The sequence below is a fragment of the Neltuma alba genome, unplaced genomic scaffold (genome assembly GCF_004799145.2).
Source record: "Neltuma alba isolate B1F8T4 unplaced genomic scaffold, ASM479914v2 tig00010970_pilon, whole genome shotgun sequence".
Taxonomy (NCBI): Eukaryota; Viridiplantae; Streptophyta; class Magnoliopsida; order Fabales; family Fabaceae; genus Neltuma; species Neltuma alba.
This window is the reverse complement of record NW_021635733.1, coordinates 500,581-524,660: the sequence shown is the minus strand read 5'-3', so window position 1 is coordinate 524,660 and position 24,080 is coordinate 500,581. Positions and strand designations below refer to the sequence as shown.

Sequence of the window (24,080 nt, the reverse complement as noted above, 5' to 3'; positions counted from 1 at the left end):
GATTAGATTTTGAACGTTGACTTCCGATAGCCTCGCCATATGATCAACCATTTGTTTATAGGCGCCAACCGCCAAATAAGACTGATGACTGATGAAGAAAGAAGGTGTTAATCGGGAAATTGAATCAAAAGAATCGAGAATCCTCTTGCAGGCATAGAAGCGCGAAAATGGGGGAAGTGAAGCTGATTGCGACTCCTCAGAGCTTTCCCTGTGCCAGAATCGAATGGGCCTTGAAGATGAAGGGTGTGGAATACGAATACATCAAAGAAAATCTGCTCAATAAAAGCGACCTGCTTCTTCAGTCCAATCCTGTACACAAGAAGGTACCTGTTCTTCTCCATAACGGCTTACCTATTGCTGAATCCCTCGTCATCCTCGAGTACATCGACGAGACTTGGAAGCAAAACCCTCTGCTTCCACAGGACCCTCACGATCGAGCCCATGCTCGTTTCTGGGCAAGATTTATCGATGAGAAGGTATTATTGATCTCACTTTCTACATATTTTGCATCCCTATATCTTTCAAAGAAGTTTTTGTTTGATTGATTGTTGATCGTTAATTCAAGAGTTATAACAGCATCAGTTCGAATGATATGCTCTGATCTGATTTCGGATCTTTACCAAGTCTTTTTTACGATTTGATTTGCGAAGTGTATGTTCAGTTTCAGAGAACTGAACCCACTATCATGATTCATGAGTCAATATTACCTCTTGGATTGGATTAAAACTGAGCTAAAATTTATAGCTATTGTTGGCTAAGGAGTGATCCTTTTATAGTTAACCCCACCAGGTTGAATTTAATGTTTCAATCTGAGCTCAGTCCTGTACTAAGCCAAGTGTTCATCATATTTGGTTGGCAAATATGCACATAATATTCATTGGAATCATCATAGAATATATTATGTATTATGGTAAGCCATCTGTTGAGTATATATAATAGAGTTTGGTTTACAGCATTCCTTGTCTTGTTTTTCTTTTTTTTTTGGGGGCCTTGGCCCGAGTTTGCTCAGTTCTTACAAATTAACATGAAATGACAGTGTGTGGCTGGTGTGTGGGGAGCTGGGGTGGCACAAGGAGAAGGAAAGGAGAAAGCCATAGAGTCAGCTCTGGAGTTACTGGCTCTTCTGGATAAGCAGATCGAAGGGAAGAAATATTTTGGTGGTGAAGAGATTGGGTATTTGGACATAGTAGCAGGTTGGATACCTCATTGGCTGAATGTTCTGGAAGAACTTGGAGAGATGGAGTTGCTCACTGCTGAGAGGTTCCCTCATCTTCATCAATGGAGCCTTAACTTGCTGCAAACTTCACCTGTCAAAGACTGCTTGCCTCCCAGAGATTCTGTTGTTGACTACTTCAGTTTCGGCTTCAACTACGTGCGTTCCATGGCAGCCAATAAATAATAAACCGTGATGAAGATATAAACCCTCACATTCTGAATAATATTGATGATGAAGAACTTGCATGGTTTCCATTTCAATTAGTTTTGGTCGCTTGAGCTGGATGTGTATGGAATATTTTGACGATAATTTATGATACTGTAGTGATTGTGTGTTTATGCTAGGCTTTACACATATATGCTTTTGAGCTTTCGGATCTTTGTATGATGGTAAGAAGCTACGTCAAATACCAAAAAAGATATGTTAGGAATGAAGATTGGATGATAAACAGAAAATAATATTTGTCAAAAATATGATGATTGTTGACTTCAAATGTTTAAACAGGAGTGTTTGGTTTTTAGAGGCGCAGAAACGACAGCAAATTGAATGAAGCTCTTATTCATGAAATTTGATACAATCACTGCTGAACAATTTATACTCGTATCCACAACGGAATTTAAATACACCATCTTATATTATGAGTCAAATTCTTAGTAACCAGGTTACCTTTTGTTGACATTAATTGTTGGTGTAGATTTTTTTAAAAAGAAATACTACCTCCGGTCCTAATTATAAGACCCAGTTGACTTATTTGAGGAGATTAAGGAAGTAAGTTAAGTTAGTTATTTGTAATAAATAAGTGTTGTCATTCCTAAAATATCCTTGCTAATTAAGTGTATTGGCTACAACTATGATTATTAGAAGGACTATCTTGAAAAAGAATGCATAAATATGAGAGACAAAATGGATTGGAGTCTTATAATTAGGACCAAACAAAAAGTCAAATAGGATCTTATATTAAGGACCAGAGGTTGTACAAGCAACATGTAGTTTTTGGGCCTATGTCAAAAAGTTGGCAAAAAAAATCTAAGCCTATGAAAAAAATATTCCTCCTGTCCTAAATATGAAAAGGAATTGAGGATTGGACTTGATTTTAAACATAAAAGTTTAATATATTTTGTTTCACAAATTTATAATTTATTTTTTAAAGTATCTCTATTACTTACACATACTAAGAAGTTTTTATCAAATGATAGTCATGATTAAAAAGAGTATTTTGAAAAAAAAATTAACTCATATTTATTATAAATAACTAAGTTTATTAATTTTCTTAATATATCTAACTTAGTAAAGTAACTTTTATATTAAGAACTAGATGTTGAGGGTGTTCATATTAGCTTTTTAGAAGTGATTTTGCCATATACAAGGTAAAAAAAAAAAAAATTTTTTATCTCGATTTATATAAAAATATATTTTTTTCAATTGGTTGTAGGAGCATCCACACTTGCATGTGGTAAATCTTTTTTAGGTAGAAGGAGAAGAAACAGATTACAGGTTGAATTTGGATCTTCCAATTAAATCTTAATTAATTAATGAATATTAACTATCAAATCGTGATCTAATAATAAGTAAATTATTTATCTCAACATTTTACGTGGCAAAAAGTAGCAGTATTTCCTACATCGACCGTTGTGGCCTTTTGCTTTTTCAATTAGTTTTTAGGACACTGATTTTGGACGTTGACTTCCGCTGGCCTTGCCATACAATCATGCATATAGGCGCCAAATGAAGAATGCAGCTGTTAAATCAGGAGATCAAATCAAAAGAATCGAGGATCCTCCTGCAGGCTTAGATGCGCGAAAATGGGGGAAGTGAGGCTGATTGCGACTCCTCAGAGCTTTCCCTGTGCCAGAATCGAATGGGTCTTGAAGATGAAGGGCGTGGAATACGAATACATCAAAGAAAATCTGCTCAATAAAAGCGACCTACTTCTTCAGTCCAATCCTGTACACAAGAAGGTACCTGTTCTTCTCCATAACGGCCTACCTATTGCTGAATCCCTCGTCATCCTCGAGTACATCGACGAGACTTGGAAGCAAAACCCTCTGCTTCCACAGGACCCTTGCGATCGAGCCCATGCTCGTTTCTGGGCAGGATTTATCGATGAGAAGGTATTATTGATCTTACTTTCCATATATTTGTATCCTCATATCTTTCAATTTGGTTTTTGCTTGATCCATTGCTGATCCTCAATTCAAGAGCTATAACTGTTAAGTCGGGACTAAGTTCATTTCACTCAACAGCAATAGTTCAAATGTCAGTCGAAAAAAAAAATAGCAGTAGTTCAAATGACATGCTCTGATCTGATTTCGGATCTTTACCAAGAGTTTTTTAACGATATGGTATTTGTGAAGTGTATTTTCAGTTCCAAAGAACTTAACCCATGACCATGAGTCAATGTTGATTGTTGGATTGGATTGAAACTTGGCCAGAATTTATAATTATGAGCCAGGGAGTGACGGTTTTAGTTAATCCCACCAGGTCAAATGCAATGGTTCAATCTGAGTTCAATATATATTGAGCACTGTCAAGGCATAATTTTAGTCCCACCAGGAGTTTTGATGGATGTAAATATGCCAGCTGAGCTAGCTATCGGATCTAACTAGCTGATACAACTGAGCTGGGTCTTCTGAACTTTGGATTTATTTTCATAAACTCTGCTATTTGGTTGCCTGATATGAACAATATATTCATTATTGTAACTATTATAGAAGACTCTGCATTTGTTATTATAAACCATCTTTTGAGTCTATATACCCTCAATAGTACAGCATAATTTACAGCATTCCTTGTCTTTTTCTCTCTTCTCTGTGCCTTTCTTTTATAGTACTGTTTTCCCGGGATTGGTCAATTCTTACAAATTAGCATGGAATGACAGTGTGTGGTGGGTGTATGGAGAGCTGGGGTAGCACAAGGAGAAGGAAAGGGGAAAGCCATAGAGTCAGCTGTGGAATCACTTGCAGTTCTGGAAAAGCAGATTGAAGGGAAGAAGTACTTTGGGGGAGAAGAGATTGGGTATTTGGACATAGTAGCAGGTTGGATACCTCATTGGCTGAATGTTGTGGAACAAGTTGGAGAGATGGAATTGCTCACTGCTGAGAGGTTCCCACATCTTCATCAATGGAGCCTCAACTTGCAGCAAACTTCACCTTTCAACGATTGCTTACCTCCCAGAAATTCTGTCGTTGACTACTACAATATCGCCTTCAACCGCGTGCGTTCCGTGTCAGCCAATAAATAATAGTAAACCATGATGAAGATATGAACCCTCACATTATGAATAAAAATATTGATGATGAAGAACTAGCTTGGTTTCCATTCCCTTTAGTTTTGGTCGCCCGAGCTGACTGTGTATGAAACATTTTGACGGTCATTTATGATTCTGTCGTCGTTGTGTGTTTTTACGCTAGGCTTCATACATATATGGTTCTCATTTGAAAAACAAATTTCCCCCGAAAAGCAATTTTTTTTGGGAAAAAAAAATAACACACCACTATTGTCTCTCTCTATAGTGTGTGTACATATTTAACTAAAATATCTTTATTTATTTTTTTACAGAAAAATCATAGAAAGTTAGGTCTCAAAGGTTTACGGATAAATTCCCGAATTTAGTTGAATATCTATAGAGATATTTACTTATTGTTTACTATTATTGCCAGAAGGCGAAATTTAAACACACAACCATACTTTATGTCTTATGAGTTATTACTGGGAGAATTACAATAAAGTTCTAAGGAAAGAAAATAATTATTAAGAAATCTCAATAACAACTTATAAGACTTATTTTACAATTATTTTTGTTTCTTGAAACCTTATTGTAATTCTCTCATTATTATTTATTGCCAAGACCCTTACTTAATGGATTTTGTTGCCATGACTGTTTTTAAAATGACATCAATCAATTATGCTTTAAAACAATATATTCACATTTGTTTAAGGAAGAATTGCAACAAAAAAAAAAAACCTTTAAATTCCAAATCACTTTAATAACCATGGATAACATTTAAAAAGTAAATAACAACACATTTTTATAGTTATTCTTGATTTAAGATTTTAAAATTTCAAAGGTATTTTTTTAAGGATTTTTCCTTCGTTGAATTCACTTCATAATTTGAATATTTGAATATTCTCAAGCACACAGCGGAACCAAGCTGTTGTATTGTAGTCACTCATTACACATTGATGAGAAGGATAAAATAAAAGCAAGCACTTGATCAGTTGAGTTAACACATACGCACCCTCTACTACTATAAATTAAATGCCCCTCCCCCACCCAAAAACAAAAAGAAAAAGAAATCAATATATCGATGCCTGGGATGTGCGTGGGCCAATATTTTCCCAACCCCATGCCAGGCTCTGAGTCTGAGAGAACCGGTCATTGAGTTGGACTACCAAACCTGTTCGAGTTGAAAAATTAAAATTGAAGGAGGACCGTTAGAAGTTGAAAAGATTAAAAAAAAAAAAAACAGCCTCCACAGAAGCAAATAGATTTTATGTGGAAGCTGAAAGACAAGAAATGGAATACATCATGGATTTAGATCCCCTCAATTCCCTCTCAATTGATACGCATTATAATATTAACCATCAGATTGTGATCTAATAAATAAATAAATGTCTTTAATATTATTAGATCACGATCTGATGTTTAATACATCTAAATCCTTGGTCTTTAACAACTCATATTTAGCTTAAGATTCTCTAGAAAACTTCTTCACTTAGCTTAATTAATCTCAAAACAAACAGATCCTAAATAGCAACTACCTCTAGTTCTAAATATAAGATATAATCTGTAACGCAAATCACCCTACAAACTAAATCTTATATTTAGAATTTTAGTTGATTGGGTTTGGGCCCTCCCATTCGTACCCAAAAAAATCTTATATTCGGAAATTGAGGTAGGAGCTCGTAAATCCCTTTTTTTTTTTTTTTGACCAGCACTTAAGTCCTCGAGTTAGTAACTGTGGGCCTAGTAACAAGATATAGAATTGCAATATTTTTATTTGGAAATTTTTTTTTTTCTGGCTGGAAATCTTCAGTACGTTGATTCTACAGCTAGGTTGCCAGCGAATAAAACATTATACAGTAAGAAACAAGCAATTTAGCAGCATATATGATACAGCAAAGCAGTTGAGAGGTTCCTCACCAAAATCGTCGTGCTCAAGCAGCAGGAGGTAAGAACTTTTATGGAACTCACACACTGGTTCTGTGAAATAATTTCCACATATAGCAACACCAAACAAGTTATCAAACAGAAATGATGTTCCAAATTGACGTGGCAATAAAATGCACCTGGATTCGGCAGACAACAAAAGCACCATTTTTCACAAAGAGAGGTCTGTTTCTAATCGGTCTCGTTGTCTTTGGATCAGTTTGCTGTAGGAGTTCAACAATCTCACATTCTTCAACAATACAGTGGATGTGCAATACCGCCTTGTACCCAGCAGTAAAAATAGCCTAGAAAGTGATGTAACATCGGTTAATCTTATTGAAGATTATATAGAAACTATCTATCTATATATAAAACTATGGGAACTCCGTAGCATATGCATACTGCACTGAAATCCAAAAAGTAACACCCAGATGAGAGAATATTTACATTGTCCAGCAATTCAAGAATCCGCAGCTGAGCCACAAACTCAGTAACAGCTGGTATTGGATTTTCTGCAGGAGGAAAAATGAAAACAAAAATGACATTAAAATATGAACAGCGAATGGATATCCATGTTTAGAAAAAGAAACAACAGTAAAGTACTGGAAACCATATTTAATTCAGTAGAATCCCATTGATGAAGATTTGAAATCCAAGTAATATATATTGCATTCTTTATTCACTAGGTGAAAGCAAGAGAATGGTGCATAAGCAGTACTGGTAAAAGTTAGCTGAGCCAGTCTGAGAACATATCATGGTTCAGATACTTCAGGGCATCCTATCAGAAGCAGAGATGAAAAATGAACTATAAGATAGATCACTTGTTGCCTAATTTTAGCACAATTGAAATTGCTGGTGATAATATTTTCTAGATTATTCCACACAGCAACACTGGATAGAACAAATCACAACAAAAGGAAACAAACGAAGGGAGCGGAAAATGCTTACCAACACTAGACAATATGAACCCGCTTGATATGTCTTCTTCAACACCAGATATTCTAACACGTAGATTCTCACCAGGTCCTGATTGTTTGACCCTATCTTCATGAATGAATACAGCAACAACTTTTACATGATCCTGCTATTATTTTTTGGCAGTGTTCCATGTTTACCGAGTCAGAAAAAGAGGAGAAAGCTCACAACTCAAGGAATATTAGAGAGCAGAATAAGATCCAACCCTATTTGGCATACAACTTTTCCCATAACAACAGTTCCCATATCTTTGAATTTGTCAAGAATAGGCATCCTGTTCAAATCAGAAGTTCAACAATAACAAGGAAATTTGTCATCCAACTTTCTTTTTTTTTAGGAGGGAAAAGACTACATATTTTTCAGCAGAACCCTTGAGCAATCAACAGAAACATAACATAACAGCTGAATCAGGAAGAACATAAGAGGCAATAAATACGAACACTGGGATATTCTAAAATCAGCATATACAGCTTTCAAAGGAAATTTTCTGGTAAAGTAGCAAGATCTTACAAACTCAGTACAATCCTAGCAACCTACTAAGAAAATTTAATCCTGGTGGAAAGATTTACCATATTTGAAATTTAAAGACGCACCATATGAACTACACATCTGCCCAAAAAGAACTTGGAAGACATATGACAACTTTCCCAGTTGCTAGATTACACAATGACACTTCATGCACATAAGGTAAAAGGTACATTACCTGAAAGGGCCTTTGGGGTCCCGAGGTGGGGTTTCAACACAATCAAGGGCTTCAAATAGTCAGGGACCATCCCACCAAGGACAAGTGCTTTTATCCACTCTTGTTTTTATGTTTGCACCAGTCAGCCCAGATAAAGGTAAAAACAGCACATCTAGTAAATTAAAACTTGTAAATTAGTATCACATCCCTAACCATTTAAATGCCAAACACCTAAGAATGACATTAAATACTTTATTAAAATAATTTCGTTAATAGGGGTTTCTCAGCCATTTTCCAAGCTTTTCAAGTAGCTCACGATTGAGATAGTTGCAGAGCAGTAAAATCAAAATAAAAAATATATTTAAAAAACCCAACCTGAATTCTACGATTAACATCTCCATTAATTTCATGATCCTCATGTATAATTGAAGTTGCTAAACACCAATACCTTAGTTCACACTGTAGCCCGATGACTTAAGAAAAGGAATCATCTTTGACTCAATTTTATCATACCTAGAAACACAACACAGGTAAGAAATCTCTTAAAAAACAGAAGTGAAGAAGGGAGGAGAGAAAATAAGGAGATGAGAGAGTGGGGGGATGAGAGAGCACCTTTCTTTTGACCACTTCACTGTAGGCTCGTCCATTTTATTAACAACAATCAGCTTAGACACACCTATTGTTTTTGCAAGCTGGACATGTTCACGGGTTTGTCCACCTCTTTCATATCCAGTTTCGAATTCTCCCTTTCGAGCAGAAATTACCTGGCAAAATAGGGAGAGATCATCACATGTCTGCTAATCAAACCCCACCGGAGATCAAGAGCGAGTTTGACACATCATAATCCACTTACCAAAACTCCAATATCAGCTTGGGCAGCACCACTGATCATGTTGGGGACATAGCTTTTGTGGCCCTACATAATAATTATTCAGGTGAGACAGAAGGGTAGAGACTAGGACATACATTCATTTAAAAACATTAAAATTTCCAAGAGAACATCATCATCATCATCATCATCATCAATATAAACAACTACACGACACGTCAACTATGTGAATGTGCGTCCGAAAAACTAGCTTCTATACCAAACAATTGTTTAAGAGAATCTGCAATTTCAAAGCATGTAAAACAAATTGAATAAGAATCATGAAACACAGATACTCACAGGTACATCCAAAATTGTAAACCTTGTTTTTTCTGTCTCAAAATGCGCTCTTCCAACTTCAACTGTTTTGCCCTGCAATTGGGACAACTTTTTAACAAAACATAAAACCAAAACTAAGCACATTGGACAAAGCATTCAAATCCTTATAGCTAATAAATTCATGGCCCATACCTTTACCCTCTCCTCTTCACTAGTGTCCATTATATAAGCCATATGCCTAGGATATAAAATCATCAATTAATCATATGTGTGCGTGTATAATGATAGAAAGATACATAGTAGGAAGGTAGATAGATAGACAGATAGATAAATCAAAATCCTGCATAATGGCAGCCGTGAAGAAAAATTTACATTTTTATGCATTCATTCAATCATTAAAAATTTGATTAATTTAATTTAATTTTATTAACTCAATTTCATTATTTATTCATCTGTTTTTTATTCTTTGATCAAGTCACATATTATAGTCCAATCCGTAACAATGGCATTGCAAAATAGCATGTCTAGACAAAACAATTAAACCGTGCAAAACATTATGAAGGAGAAAATCATCACCACTTCAAAAACATAGGAAACTGGTGGATTCTTTCTCAGTCCAAATTATATGAAGATGCGAACTTAATCTTTCTAGAAAGAAAAAATGCATTGTTTTCAAAGCCATCCACAATTAACCATGAGTTTTCCAATCAAGAAACACAAAGTAAATGAGCTCACCAACTTTCTCTACTTTTGTCCTTCGCCTCTTTTTCATATTTCTGGATAGTACGTTCATCAAACTGACCACTTAGGAAGAGAATCTGGCCTCCAGTCGTAAACTTACCAGCATCTGGAACAAGAAGTTCAAGAAGATATTACTAATTGTATAAAGAAAACCAGAGGACTAAACATAATGAATATGCACACATAATTACAAAAAACAGGTAAACAGAAGGAAAAAAAATCCTCAATAAGCCAAGATTATTTTATTTCTGAGGTCATTCAGCCGACCAAAGGACCACCAGAGCAACTGGAAGCACAATCATATGAACTACTGCTAACCCATATAATGATTAAAGAACCTTGTAGACAACTTACCAACATGACCAATGAACACAACATTCAGGTGTCTTCTCTTATCTGTCGTCACATCCTTTTGATCTTCCACTGAAGGAATTTCCCTATCTTTTAAAACAACGAGCAAAACCATAAGCATGAAGATCTCAAACAGATTAATTCCAAGAGATGAATGGATCGGATTGGATAAGAAAAAACAGATAAGCACGTGTTCGATAAGGTGGATAAACCACGTACCCATGGTGAGAGGACACATAAATTCTGCACAGAGACAAAGGTTGAAGTGAGCACTCAACTAGAGACCGAGAAAGCGAGCAACACAGGGAAGACGGTGCCTGGGGTTTAGTTCTGGAAGGCGCAGAAGAGAGGAAGAAAATCCAGTAACTACTCTGTGAATATCCCTCAGAGCACACAATCTGTAAACATATTTGATTCATATGCATGCGGCATGCACTAACAAACAAAATGGAGGAAAAAGACAAAACGTAGCTAGAGAAAAGGTAAACGAAAATACTTTGCACGGTGACCCACAAAAAGCCAAATTACACCCAGTTTTTTTATTTAAATAAAAAAAAAATCTATCATTTGTTTTTAGTAAAATGACAAAAAAAGAAGCTAAAAATTTGTAAATATCAAATAAAGAATGTTAATAAATTTTTTTTATTATTTGCAAATTTAGTATTGTCAATATCAAATAAAGTAATGTTATCAAACTTGATTTGAGATTTAATAATTTTGAGTTTTTTTTTGGTTATTCTCTCTTTGTTTTTTTTAATTAACATGTAATTGACCACAAAATCAGTTAACATATAATTGAGAAAGTCTACTCTTTATACATAACGCACTTATTCATCAATATAAGCTGCTTCTTTTAGATCCAGTCTTTCAGTCAAACTCCTGGGAGCTTAGATGTTAGATCACCTTATTTAAGATTTTAGAATTTTCAATTGTTCATCCACCTACCAAAGAACGAGGGGGAGTTCAAAACCTTTTCATCTTTTTTCACCCCACCTTCCTAGATTTCTGCCTTTCCTTTTCAAGTCCACATAAGCAACCTCAAAAAGTGATTTGCTAAAGATTTTCTTTCAATTTTTCATTCCAAGAGCGAATTTTCTTATTAATAAATACTAAAAGAACATGTTAAGTAAATTGATGTCTAAAATTTTTAATTATTTCTTCTTTCCAATATTGTCCTCACTTAAATATCATGGTTTTCACAACTTCAAATGCCTTTGAATTTTTTTAAAAGAAGTCGATCATTAAAATCTTAATATTTGTTTCATGAACTTCCATATCTGAAATTTTGAAGAAGAATTACATAAAAAAGATTAAATTTTCAAATACAATGGATATGTTAATTGAAGAATAATAAAATAGATAGTAAGAATCCACACCAGGCCGATTCCGGAGCTAATAAAAATGTCACAATAAATGTACTAGAAAAATAAGAGAAGAGAAAAGATAATCGACAGTTGTGTGAAGAGCAGGTTAAAGAAAAACTTCTTATTTATCGGGCCAGGGTGTCATTGTTTCAGATTAGGAAGGTATAATCTCTCTCATTTATTGTAAGATGATTTCCCGCTTGCCCCTCAATTCACAATCAAAAAATTAATGCTTGATTAATTTCCTAATTGGTCATTTTTCTTATTCCCTAGTTCTCTCAAAGGAATTAATGGTGATTTAATTCCTTTTCCTATTAGGATTCACTTGACTAAAAAGATTCCCTGGCCTCTGATCAAATAGTCTAGCTTATCAAGAACAGACCTAGACCTAAGGTCTAACGTTAGTTTATTCATATTAACATGAGAAAATTATGGTCGGCTTTTAATCATGGCAATCAACTTAACATCCGAATTTCGTAATCATTAATTATAAGAAAACTTGATACAACGTGGGAAAACAAGACTAGCTAGTATGATAGAATTATGCTGCATGTGATTCAGGTGGCGATATCTGATCACTTGGTGCAGTGTCTGTGAGGGAGATAATTGAGCACTCCACTCTACTCTGAGCTTCCTTTGCCTGCAGACAAACAATAACAAACCCCTTTACCTTATCGACGAACGAATGTGCATAAACACACACAAGCTTTTATATATAAATATATATATATATATATATATAAAATAATATAATATAAAATAAATTATGGAACTCTTTGCCTTACTTCTTTCTCCCAATCAGTGTGAACTGTGATGACCAGGAAAAATACCACTTGCAGTGTAAAAGCAACCACGATCCCCAACCACAGCCCCTGTTTCGCACCCAACACAAACACATGAATTTGTTTGTAGAATTAACTTATGCTTAGAATGATGCAACAAAACAATAAACAAAATAAATCATACTACCTCTGGTTCTAATTATAAGATCTTGTTTGTAACAAATGAGGTTTTATAAGACTGCAAATGGAGTCTTATAATTAAGATCAGAGATAGTAGTATTTGTGTGCATTACTACTAGTTTAATGTCACCTTGGCATTCATGTGCGCAACGAAAGCTAATATCACAGAACAAGGAACACCAGCAAGATAAAAGGATGCCAGGTTCACGTAAGCTCCAATCTTTTGCCATCCACATCCTCTCACGATGCCTGGAAATAGACCAACCATAGTCACACCACAAAAAATCACTTTTCCTCCACAAGTTTGAGTCGTGTTTTGCGGGACAATATGAGAAATATAGATGCGAGAATGACCTGAAAGGGCACTTTGGATTGCATCAAGGAAGCTAGAAATGGCCAGAACTGGTACCATGGAGGCCACATGTCTTACTACTTGATTGTCATTGCTATAAACTTGTCCCAGGAGATTTCGAAGCAGAATCATCAGTAGAAGTAATAACGTACCCTCGCTTAAGGCTATTCCTAACACCACCCGAACTGCTAAACTTGCAGCTTCTGCATTTCCTGCCCCTAGTTCATTTGACACTCGTGTGCTGTCATATTCAACCACCTCTTGTTAAAACTGATTTTCACCATCATAGAATTGGTCCTATATAGACTATATATATCATCACCTTACTGCAGCAGTGAAACCAAATGGGATCGTCCAAGCTACAGAGAACATATTGAGGCTGCAATAATAAATCAGAAACTTGTCTTGCTCATGGCTAGGAAAATAACATGGTAAAATTATGGTTTGGTAGCTGACCATATTGAAAGCACAGAAGTTTGTAGAGTTGGATTAGGAAGAAGGCCTGACAATAGTACCATCAGCTCAAACGTCCACACTTTCAAGCTGTCCAAAGTTCAAAAACAAAGTTCAACACTACCACATCAAACACAATTACAATCTTAGCTGTGACTTGAAACGTATACCAGATCATAATAGCAGAAGGAACAGCAAGTTTAAGGAAGTCAGGGACATTGTGGAGAGCCTTCTTTGAGAAACCCGTCCATGATTCTTTGCAGGAAGAGGAGAACCTCACATACAGTGCCATTAACAACACATTTACCCAGTAAGACACAGAAATTGCTATGGCTGCTCCTCGACTTCCAAGTCCAGATTTGAAAACCAAAAGCCAACAAAAAATGACGTGAAACAGAGCTGCAACTGCCTAAGTTATCATCATGGGCAAGACAATGTTTTGAGTTTGCAAGAATTTCATAAGGGATTGAAGGATGCCAAATGCGAACAGACTTGGAATCATGCAATAGGCATATGATCCTGCTTCTTTTGATATAAGTTTATCTTGCTTCATAGCCATAAGAATTGGTTCTGTGTTTGCCCAGATTATTGCAAGGAGCACACTGCTCAGTGAAAGAACGATCAGGGATCTTTGCATGTGTATGCCGAGCATGTGGTACTGTCCTGCTCCATATGATTGACCACAAAAGGTGTCCAGTGCACTCGCTAATCCCATCTGTTCAATTAATCACAAATTAAGTCAACAAACAACTAAAGTATTTTGAAGAAAGAAAGAAAGGAAAGAAAAAAAGAGTGTTGTTTGATTCTCTTAAATTTTCTCAAAAATTGACACTGTTAATTTTAAGGAGACCCGGTTCGCTTGAATGTTAAATGCCTTTGGTTTATCTTTGGCCTGAGAGAGACGGATCTATGATATGTAGAAATTGCTTGAGTAACAAAATTTAGACACTATTTGAAGGTAAAAAAAAAAAGACACTGTATTTCTTTCTTGTTTTTCTTCATTGCAATATAACAACATTTTTTAATTCTATATTTTACCCCAAAATCATAGTATACAATCATTTTTTACAATAATTTTTCTTTATTTCTCAATATAAAGACATTCTATAGGTGAAAAAAACAATATAAAGACATTCTAAATATGAGATAATAAACGAATTTTCAATTAATCAGTAGGTCTCAAATATTTAACAAGTAAACTCCGCAAGGTGTCAAAAAGGCACTGGGAGTTCAGAACATGCCAAGAAGAAATTCCATATATAATTAATGCAAGACAATATAAAAGTTCAGAAAACGGAATATAACGTTATGGGAAAAACTAGACGGTCGTGTATTGTGTTAACAGTTTAGTACGATGCCAAACATCTCATGTTCAAATATCGTCTTTGTTTCTCCCGTGGGCATGCAAGGAAAAAGACACAGCAACATAAGTATTAACAACGCAAACAGCATTTGGCCGAAACCAAAAAACTTATCGACAACATGGGAACACGAAGCCGTCTTATCATATGCTCAAGAATACTATTGAAAAACAAATATCCTTGGATCAGTCCCTTGCCATTGCAGGTGCCTCAAGGATCAGAGGAACCTTCCTTACCAGATCACTCAAAACTCAAAAAGCTCAGGAGAAAAGAATTGTTTGGTTCAAACACCTAAATCATTTGATCTTTGAATCTTGTCCTCCAACAAAGTTAAAAATTTTCAAGAACTGAATCGATCATAGAGTAAGACCCGGGGAAAGTTGCCGAGGAACAATCTCAGAAAATAAATGATGATGTTTGATAATAATGACGTTATTTGATGGGAAAAGTGAGAGAGAATGCATTTACCAGCAAGTTGAAGCCAGTGACAGAAACGAAGGAGGTGGCCATGGAAGCAGCAGAGAGAGGAAGTGTACCAAGATGACCAACAAATACGACAGAGATGGTTTGCAAACTGTACTGTAAGAGACCCACCGAGGATGGCTTCTTCGCAGGCCCATCATGTCTTCTTTTTGGTTTCTGATTTCTTCATTCATGTTTATTAGCGTTTCCAAAGAGGAAGTGAGAAAGATAACTCAACATAATAAAGGAGTTTCTGTTGGGAACAGTTAATTCATTTCAATATTGGACGTGCCCACTAGATCTTGCTGAGCTAGTGTCCGCAGCATTTGGCTTGGATCAAATATTTTAGCCATGAGCATTCACAATTTTCTTCTGACAATCTCTAACGATTCTGCAAACAAAATTATACTACCACGAATCCTTAATATAAGGCCTTTTTTGACTTTTATTTACTCTTAAATACAAGACCCCAATCCACTTTGTCTCTAATATATATATATATATATATATTTAAAGATAGTGCTTCTAACAATGATAATTTTAGCCAATACACTTGATTAGCAAGAATATTTTAGAAAAAATAACACATATTTATTACAAATAATTAACTTAACTTCTTTCTTTACTCTATTCAAATTAATCAACTAGCTCTTATAATTAGAACCGAAGGAAGTAATCATGAATACATAGTAGAATTCAAACAAAACTTAAATATATCATATACAAACATATATGATATATATATCTATAGAATGCCAAGTTTAAATTCCAGCAGAGAGTCAAGTTGAAAGCACACGGCGAAATGAAATCCCGAATCAGTGTTGCAAACGCCCGCCTGCCACGGCTATCGAGTCCCACATTGATTAGATACCATAGCTTCTAGACAAAGGGCGGATATAAAAGATTAACGAATGCACTTAACAAGGCATACCTTTCTCGGCCTTTTGGCTAAGATCAAGTGTAGTATCTGTTCTTATCAGTTTAATATCTGATACGTGGGCCATTGGCTCACGTGATATTAAATTTATTTTTTTAGGGGGATGGTCCATTACGGTAGCTTGCTACTGGGATCCTCGAGCGTCGCCCCTGCGTTGCACTACAGCAAGGGCCAGGCGCACCCCCCCCAATCCTCAGTTTAACATGTTTATCTGGTCTAATTTAGTTAATGCTTCTCATGTTAATAAATATCACGGCCCGAAGCAGTTTTGCCGAATAGTACCCCGGTTCTGTGGTGGTAAAGTAAACAAATGGAGACATCTCCAGAGGTTAACATTGTATTCTTTCTTTTTCAATCGAATACCTCTTCATTTGTATTTATATTTTTATTATAATAATTGTTTCTAACTTAAAAGTTACGCTATTCTTTGGCCAATTTCAATTGTTTCCCTTAATCTTTTTTTTCTTTTTTACGTTGTATTATGAATTTCTGAATCTCAAATTTCTAAATAATTACGTAAAAATTTTAAATTTTAAAATATAATGAGTATCTTAATATATTTTCATATTGACATGTAAAATTAAAACTAGACATTAATTAAGCGAATCAACTCAACATCTCAATGCGGCAATTATTAAAAGGCTTGATACAAAATGAGGTAAAACTAAATTCAATATAGGATATCTTGGCCCAACAAGGCTGGTTTATATGTGCAATTGGTCCGTGTTGTTGAGATGGTAATATTTGATCACTTGGTACAGCGCCTGTGAGGAAGATGCTTGAACACACTGCTCTACTCTGAGCTTCCTTTGCCTGAAGACAAAAAACAACAAATCCCTTACCTTGTATATGGAAGCAAACCATAGCATACATATGCATATGCACACAGACCCAAGGTTATACATAAATATATGTATACACATATAAATAGAAACGTTTGTGTATAATTATAAACGATGGAGCTCTTTGCCTTGCTTCTTTTTCCCAATCAGTGCGAGCTGTGATGACAATGAACAATACCACTTGCAGTGCAAAAGCAACTACGATTCCCAACCACAGCCCCTGTTTCAGCCAACACAAACAATTGTAGAATTGTGCTCAGAATGATACAGCAAAACAATGACCAAATGAAGAAACAATAGTTTACTATTTACGTGTATTAATCCTAGTTTAATTTCACCTTGGCATTCATGTGCACAAGAAAGCTAATATCACAGAACAAGGAACCCCAGCAAGATAAAAGGATGCCAGGTTCACGTACGCCCCAATCTTCTGCCATCCACACCCTCTCACGATGCCTGGCCATATATACACCATACTCGAATTTACATCACCTTCACACGTTTTGCTTTAATTTTAAGGACAATAGTACCATCAGCTCAAGCGTCCAAACTTTCAAGCTGTCCAAAGTTCAAAGACAAACATCAACGTACAACACCAAATCAAACACAATCACAATCTTAACTGTGACTTGAAACTGATACCAGAGCATAACAGCTGATGGAACAGCCAGTTTAAGGAAGTCAAGGATGTTGTGGAGCGCCTTGTTTGAGAAGCCCGTCCATGATTCTTTGCAGGAAGAGGAGAACCTCATATACAGTGCCATTAATACCACATTTACCCAATAAGACACAGAAATTGCTATGGCTGCTCCTCGACTTCCAAGTCCGTATTTGAAAATCAAAAGCCAACAAAACATGACATGAAGCAGAGCCGCAACCGTAGAAGTTATCATCATGGGCAAGACAATGTTCTGGGTTTGCAAGAATTTCATAAGGGATTGAAGGATGCCAAATGAAATAGGAATCATGCATAGGCATATGATCCTGCTTGCTTTTGATATGAGTTTATCTTGCTTCATAGACACAAGAATTTGTTCTGTGTTAGCCCAGATTATTGCAAGGAGCACACTGCTCAATGAAAGAACGAATATGGATATTTGCATGTGTATGCCTAGCAAGTGGTACTGTTCTGCTCCATATGATTGACCACAGAAGGTGTCCAGGGAACTAGCTAATCCCATCTGTTCAGTTAATCACAAATTAAGTCAACAGATAACTAAAGTGGTTTAGAGAAAGAAAGAAAAGAAAAGAAAACAAAGAGATGTTTGATTCTCTTAACTTGTCTCAAAAATTGAAACTGTTAATTTTAAGGAGACCAACTTGTGTTGTAAATGCATTTTTTTATCTTGGCCTCAAAGAGAGACAGATCTATGATATTTAGAACTTGCGTGAGTAATAAACTTCAACACCATGTTTTTTCTGTTTTTTTTTTTTTTTTTTGCGATAGACTCTATTTTCAAGTATCAATTTTACTCAGCAATCATATGTATACACTCGTTTCTTTTCCCAACAAATTTTCATTATTTATCATTATGATAATATTCTGTGCATGAGATGATAAACTGGTTATCGATTTATTCGGAGTTCATATATTAAATAAACCCTGCAAGCAGTCAAAAGACATTGGGAGTTCAGAACATGCGAAGAAAAAAATTCCATATACAGTTAATAGTATTGAAAAGGTCATGTGGTCGGGTATCAACACTTCAGGAAAATGCCAAATATCTCATGTTCCAAAATCGTTGTTGTTTCTCCCATGGCATGCAAAGCAAAGGACACAGCAACATATTTATTAACAACACAAGCAGCATTTGGCCGAAAACCGAAAAAAACTTATCAACAAAGATCCTTGGATTAGTCGCTTGCCATTGCCAAGGTACCTCAAAGATCAGAGAAACGTTCCTTCCGAGATTATTCAAAACTCAGAAAGTTCAGGACAAATGAACTCTTTGGTCTTTAAACACCTGAATTACTTGATCTTTGAATCTTGTCCTCCAACAAAGTTAACAATTTCAAGAAGTGAATCGATCCGAGAATAGGATTCAGGGAAAAGTTACCGAGGAATAATCTCAAAAAATGCATGATGAAGAAGTTTGACAATGATGTCCTTCTTTGATGGTAAAAGTGAGAAGGAATGCATTTACCAGCAAGTTGAAGCCAGTGACAGAAGCGAAGGAGGTGGCCGTGGAAGCAGCAGAGAGAGAAAGGGTGCCAAGATGACCAACAAATAGGACAGAGATGGTTTGCAAACTGTACTGCAAGAGACCCACCGAGAAGAGAGGAAGTGCCAGGCTTAGTTGTCTCTTAGCTTATTCCATTACTGTGTAACTTCTTCGCAATCCCATGATGTCTTGTTTTTCGCTTGCTTTCCGATTTCTTCACTGTGAGTCTTCTCGAACTGCTTCCACTTGTTAGTGTTTCCAAAACAAGAAGTGAAAGAGATAAGTCGAAACATCATGCAGAGAAAAACAAACTACGGTGGTGGCACCACTTGGTTGTCTTCATTCATTTCAATAACTAGACGTGGACGAAAACCACCGCATTAGCTAAGCTGAGGGTCTGCAGTATTTGGCTTGGGTCAAGAGGCGTTTCTTGATTCTGATCACCTTAATTAATTAATTCATGTCATAACTCTAATGATTCTATTGTTTTAAAGGTAATAATAATTAAGTAGAAAAAGCATGCATTAATATGTATACAGCTGGCCAAAATTAATCAAATGCACCAGGGCCAATGCCGATCAATGGGGCCTGATGATTATATATATATATATATATATATATAGATATAGATATAGATATATTTATCCGCCTTAGCTTAATTAATTTAAAAATTGTTCAAGGCAAAGGTTATCAGATATGATGATTTGTCTTCCTAAAGTTTAATATCGGCAGGTCTTTTACTCTTTTTAGCAAAGAAATCAGCACGGCTCCTTCAGAATTGAAATACGTTATTTGGAAACTTTCCAATATTGAAGGCCCAATTTGAGTCTATAGTATTTGGCATTGATCTTACCTTTTGCAGTGAGGCTATGCTCAATGGTGGCTTTTAATTTATTGTGGCTAGGAGCGTGGTATTTTATTCATCATTATAGTGGATGGATTCATAAGTAGTCTGCTGATTAAGCTGAACTTCTAAATGCATAACTAGTCTATTGATTAAGCTGAATTTTTTCTCGACCTTCTTTTATTGAATTGCCACCATCAAATTTTCCTTCTCCACGGTACGATGCACACAGGAGATTAATTTCATGCAAGGACTGTAAAATGCGCATGAAATTGAATATAACGGTACACAAGAAAAATTTGGCAAGTCCCCCGGTGGCGCGCACATGAATCTGAAAAATGATCTAAAAAATGTTGAAGTACGTCCCCAAACAGTTCTGCTAAAAATTAAATTACAAATAGATATGAGGAAGGTGGGACGAAGGAAGATAAAGAATGTAGTACCACATTCAACTCTTCATTCTCTCCATACCTTATTGACTTACTTACAAAGGGTCAAACTTATAATTTTCATCTTGCCATGGAAGTTTTTCCTTTGCAGGTCTTCTCTGCCCAGAGTGCTGAAGAACTTTACAAACTAAAACTCAAATGTTTGTTTCCGGGGGAGGGCCCATTCCAGATTTCCAGTAGCTTGCTGAGATATCACAAGTGTAGAGCAAAGAGAATCATGCTCTCCTTGAAGTCTAATATTTCACAAGTTGAAGTCCTGCCCTTCCGGAGTTTTAAGTTATAAATTCTCAGAATAATCTTGCCATAAAAGCTAGTCCCACACTGAGGAGCGGAAAAGGCAACAAAGCGTAGGGCAAGTATAAAAGATTACCGAATGCACAGTACAAAACATGTCTTTCTTGGCCTTTCGGCTAAGATCAAGTGTCGTATGTGTTCTTATTAGTTTAATATCTGACAGGTGGGTCATCGGCCCACATGATATTAAATTTATTTTACTCGGGGGAGCATCCATCACGGTAGGGATTCTCAAGCGTCGCCCATGCGTTACACTACTGCACTTCCCTGGCGCACCCCACCAAGCCCATTTTGGCCAACAATACCTGTTTGGACTTGTGGGGAGATTCAGGCCCTAAGCTGTGTCTGATATAGGGCCCGCTACAGCACCTCATTGAGCCCAACTATGAAACTCTTTGGTGTAGGCTCAGCGGTCGTCCTTAATTTTAGGATGCACATAGTTGGCGCATTAATCCTGTCGATGCTAGAGCTCTGACATCAATGGGGGTTTAGGGTGTTGACGGTTAGGCTGTTGACACAGCTAGCGGGTCTCTGGCGAGGGTTGTTTCCTTTTTTTCATTTTTCAATGGAATATTTTGGTAATTTTGTTTGAATTTCACAATTTTAATTTAAGTTAAGGTAACTCATAGGGATTGTGTGCATGGTTATTAGTATCGTGCGATTCGCGATTCGGATCGCACGATACGCTACAGATTGCACACTGGGAGATACGAATCTCCCAGTGTATCTCATTGCCGTCTGAATCGCGCCATGAATCGCGCGATTCACGCCGGAATCGTGCGAATCGCGCGACGCCGGTGGATCGCGCGATTCTGGACGTTGTCGGGTCGCGCGGATCCGACCCGGATCTTTGCGCGACCCGACACGGTAATACCCCCTTTTTTTTTTTTTTTTTCAATTTTTTTGTTATTTAAAGGAAGAAACTGCTGCAAATTGAATTATAAGCATGTGAAACCCTATTTTTTTATTCCCATATGCTCTGTTCTTCACGTTCTGTATCTTGTGCCCCACGGTTGCATTTTTTCTCCTCTTCTTCTGGTCCTTTTTGGTCGAAAAGTAATAAAAATTGAAGGCTGTTGCTGACTTGCTGGTTGATTGGGGTCCATTCTACTCCTATTTGGTAATTTTTTCCTGCTTCTTTTTTGCTTCTATTGGATATTATATTTGTGAAGGTAGGAAAAATGAGTCAGACTCAGAATAAGAAAAAAAAGGAAGCTGATATTACATGGAATCACTGTGAAAGTGTTCCTCCCCATAGACTTATGGTTAAATGCAAATACTGTTCACATCAATGTTGGGGTGGGGTAGCTAGGATGAAACATCATTTGGCTGGAACTAGAGAGAATGTGAGTCCTTGTATAAGTGTTCCTGATGAAGTGAAAAATTTGTTTGTTAAAATGTTAGAAAATAGAGAAAAAAGTAAAGATGCCAGTAGTGTTGAAATATTTGAAGAGGCAACTGCTCAAGATGCTAAGGGGAAGGAAGGGACATCAAAAACTACCAAACAGAAAACAATGAATGAGATGGTAAAAGATAGAGAGTTAGTAATTCAAGATATTTGTAAATGCATCTATGGTAATGCTTTATCATTTAATTTGGTGAGAAGTCCACTATTCATTCAAATGTTAAAATCTGTTGGTGAATATGGTAGGGGTTTGAAACCTCCAAGTTATCATGAGGTGAGAGTTTCTCACTTGAAAAAAGCAGTTGATAAAATTCAAGAAAGTTTAGCAAAGTATAAGAAGGAATGGGAGAAATGGGGCTGTACCTTGATGTGTGATGGTTGGACTGATGGTAAAGGAAGGTCTCTTACTAATTTTTTAGTTAACAGTCCTAGTGGAACAGTTTTTCTAAAGTCAGTGGATACAAGTAGTGTGATTAAGGATGCTAAACAAATGTTTGAATTACTAGACAATCTGGTTGAGGAAATTGGGGAGGATAATGTGGTGCAAGTTGTGACAGATGGTGCGTCAAATCTCGTGGCAGCAGGGAAGATGTTAGAAGAGAAGAGAACAAAATTATTTTGGTCCCCTTGTGCAGCACACTGTCTTGATTTAATCCTTGAAGACATTGGGCAACTTCCAGTATTTTATAATACCATCACCAATGCAAAGAAAATAACAACCTTCATTTATAGGCATACATGGGTCCTTAACTTGTATAGAAAGTATTCTAAAGGAAAAGAATTAGCTAGACCAGCAGTGACAAGGTTTGCAACAGCTTATCTTACACTAAGTTGTATATTGCGACAAAAAAATGCTCTTCGAACCATGTTTGCTTCAGATGATTGGACTTCTAGTACTTTTGCTAGTAAAAGTGAGGGCAAGCAAGTGGTGGACATGGTTTTTGGGGATTCTAGATTTTGGAGTTCCATCAAATATTGCTTAAAGTGTGTGAGTCCACTTGTAAAAGTTTTAAGACTTGTAGATGGTGACTCTAAACCTGCTATGCCATATATTTATGAAGCAATGGACAGAGCCAAAGAAGAGATTGCTGACAATTTTGAAAAGAAGGAATCAAGGTATAAAAAAATATGGAAGATCATTGATATTCGTTGGACTTTGCAATTACATAGACCCCTCCATGCGGCTGCCTACTTTCTTAATCCTAAGTAAGTTTTATACACTTTAAATTTTAAATATTATTGTTTAATTGTATGTTAGAACTTAGAAAAACATAACTTATTTGTTATTTTCGTAGGTTTCATTATGATGAAAAATTTAATGCGGACCAGGAAGTTTATTTTGGTTTATATGAAACTATTGAGAGAATGATTCCGGATAGAAAGACAAGATTTTTAGTTGATCAACAACTTGAAGCATTTAAGTCTGCTAAGGGGCTTTTTGGAAGGAGCATGGCAATAGATACTAGAAACAAAAAGCAACCTGGTACCATTCTCTAGTCTATAGTCTATTCTATTTAGAAGACTGTAATTTTTAATCTTAATAATAAATATGAATTTTTGAAATCATTTCTCATTATTGTATCTTTTTTTAGCTCTTTGGTGGGAAAGTTATGGAGGAGAGGGCAAGGAGTTGCAAAAGATAGCTATGAGGATTTTGAGTCTCACGTGTAGTGCTATTGGATGTGAAAGAAATTGGAGCACATTTGATCAAGTGCATACTAAGCGAAGAAATCGTTTAGAACAACAAAGGTTAAATGCACTTGTATTTGTCAAGTACAACCTTCAACTTGAGATGAGACAAAAGATTAGAGAGGAAAAAGGAGAGACATATGATCCAATCTGTTTATCAGATATTGAATCTGATGATGAGTGGATCACTGAAAAAGAAAATCCATGCTTCCCAGTGGACGGGTCATGGATGGACATACATGA

General features: G+C 36.1%; 4 protein-coding genes, 1 non-coding gene and 4 pseudogenes across 6 annotated transcripts in view; 5 read left to right on the top strand and 4 right to left on the bottom strand.

Annotated features, from left to right (window-relative positions):
* The window catches only part of LOC114760324 (cyclin-dependent kinase D-3), a 27,610-nt gene extending 5,048 nt beyond the window's left edge, over positions 1-22,562 (bottom strand). The window contains exons 1-2 of one of the 2 annotated variants that reach the window (XM_028949580.1): positions 22,557-22,562; positions 15,579-15,584 (exon numbers count right to left, since the gene is read on the bottom strand). The gene's annotated coding sequence lies outside the window, so the exon portion shown is untranslated. Of the gene's footprint in view, positions 1-14,408; positions 14,416-15,578; positions 15,585-22,556 lie in introns of those variants that run through there. The other variant, XM_028949582.1, reaches the window with a different exon arrangement.
* On the top strand, positions 42-1,572 carry LOC114760325 (probable glutathione S-transferase). The gene is made up of 2 exons (XM_028949583.1): positions 42-476; positions 1,037-1,572. Exons 1-2 carry the CDS (start codon positions 168-170, stop codon positions 1,397-1,399), a joined length of 672 nt encoding a protein of 223 aa, XP_028805416.1. The 5' UTR covers positions 42-167; the 3' UTR covers positions 1,400-1,572.
* LOC114760326 (probable glutathione S-transferase) lies at positions 2,988-4,522 on the top strand. The gene is made up of 2 exons (XM_028949584.1): positions 2,988-3,327; positions 4,095-4,522. Exons 1-2 carry the CDS (start codon positions 3,019-3,021, stop codon positions 4,455-4,457), a joined length of 672 nt encoding a protein of 223 aa, XP_028805417.1. The 5' UTR covers positions 2,988-3,018; the 3' UTR covers positions 4,458-4,522.
* LOC114760316 (eukaryotic peptide chain release factor GTP-binding subunit ERF3A-like) lies at positions 6,315-10,376 on the bottom strand (annotated as a pseudogene).
* LOC114760315 (protein DETOXIFICATION 16-like) lies at positions 12,167-17,458 on the bottom strand (annotated as a pseudogene).
* LOC114760369 (U2 spliceosomal RNA) lies at positions 16,143-16,338 on the top strand. Its single transcript, XR_003742046.1, has one exon. It is a non-coding gene; the product is annotated as a U2 spliceosomal RNA (small nuclear RNA).
* Positions 17,489-19,312, bottom strand: LOC114760314 (protein DETOXIFICATION 17-like; annotated as a pseudogene).
* Positions 20,839-21,024, top strand: LOC114760371 (uncharacterized; annotated as a pseudogene).
* LOC114760313 (uncharacterized) lies at positions 21,494-24,080 on the top strand. The gene is made up of 5 exons (XM_028949573.1): positions 21,494-21,610; positions 21,916-23,354; positions 23,444-23,631; positions 23,741-23,921; positions 24,035-24,080. Exons 1-5 carry the CDS (start codon positions 21,494-21,496, stop codon positions 24,078-24,080), a joined length of 1,971 nt encoding a protein of 656 aa, XP_028805406.1.

Bases quoted from the DNA above. Each gene is read 5' to 3' on its own strand.
- LOC114760325 (XM_028949583.1), top strand. From the start codon at position 168: ATGGGGGAAGTGAAGCTGATTGCGACTCCTCAGAGCTTTCCCTGTGCC. The intron at 477-1,036 runs GTATTATTGATC...ATGAAATGACAG, and splicing joins CAAGATTTATCGATGAGAAG to TGTGTGGCTGGTGTGTGGGG.
- LOC114760326 (XM_028949584.1), top strand. From the start codon at position 3,019: ATGGGGGAAGTGAGGCTGATTGCGACTCCTCAGAGCTTTCCCTGTGCC. The intron at 3,328-4,094 runs GTATTATTGATC...ATGGAATGACAG, and splicing joins CAGGATTTATCGATGAGAAG to TGTGTGGTGGGTGTATGGAG.
- LOC114760313 (XM_028949573.1), top strand. From the start codon at position 21,494: ATGAATCGCGCGATTCACGCCGGAATCGTGCGAATCGCGCGACGCCGG. The intron at 21,611-21,915 runs GTAATACCCCCT...ATATTTGTGAAG, and splicing joins TCTTTGCGCGACCCGACACG to GTAGGAAAAATGAGTCAGAC. The intron at 23,922-24,034 runs GTACAACCTTCA...TCACTGAAAAAG, and splicing joins AATGCACTTGTATTTGTCAA to AAAATCCATGCTTCCCAGTG.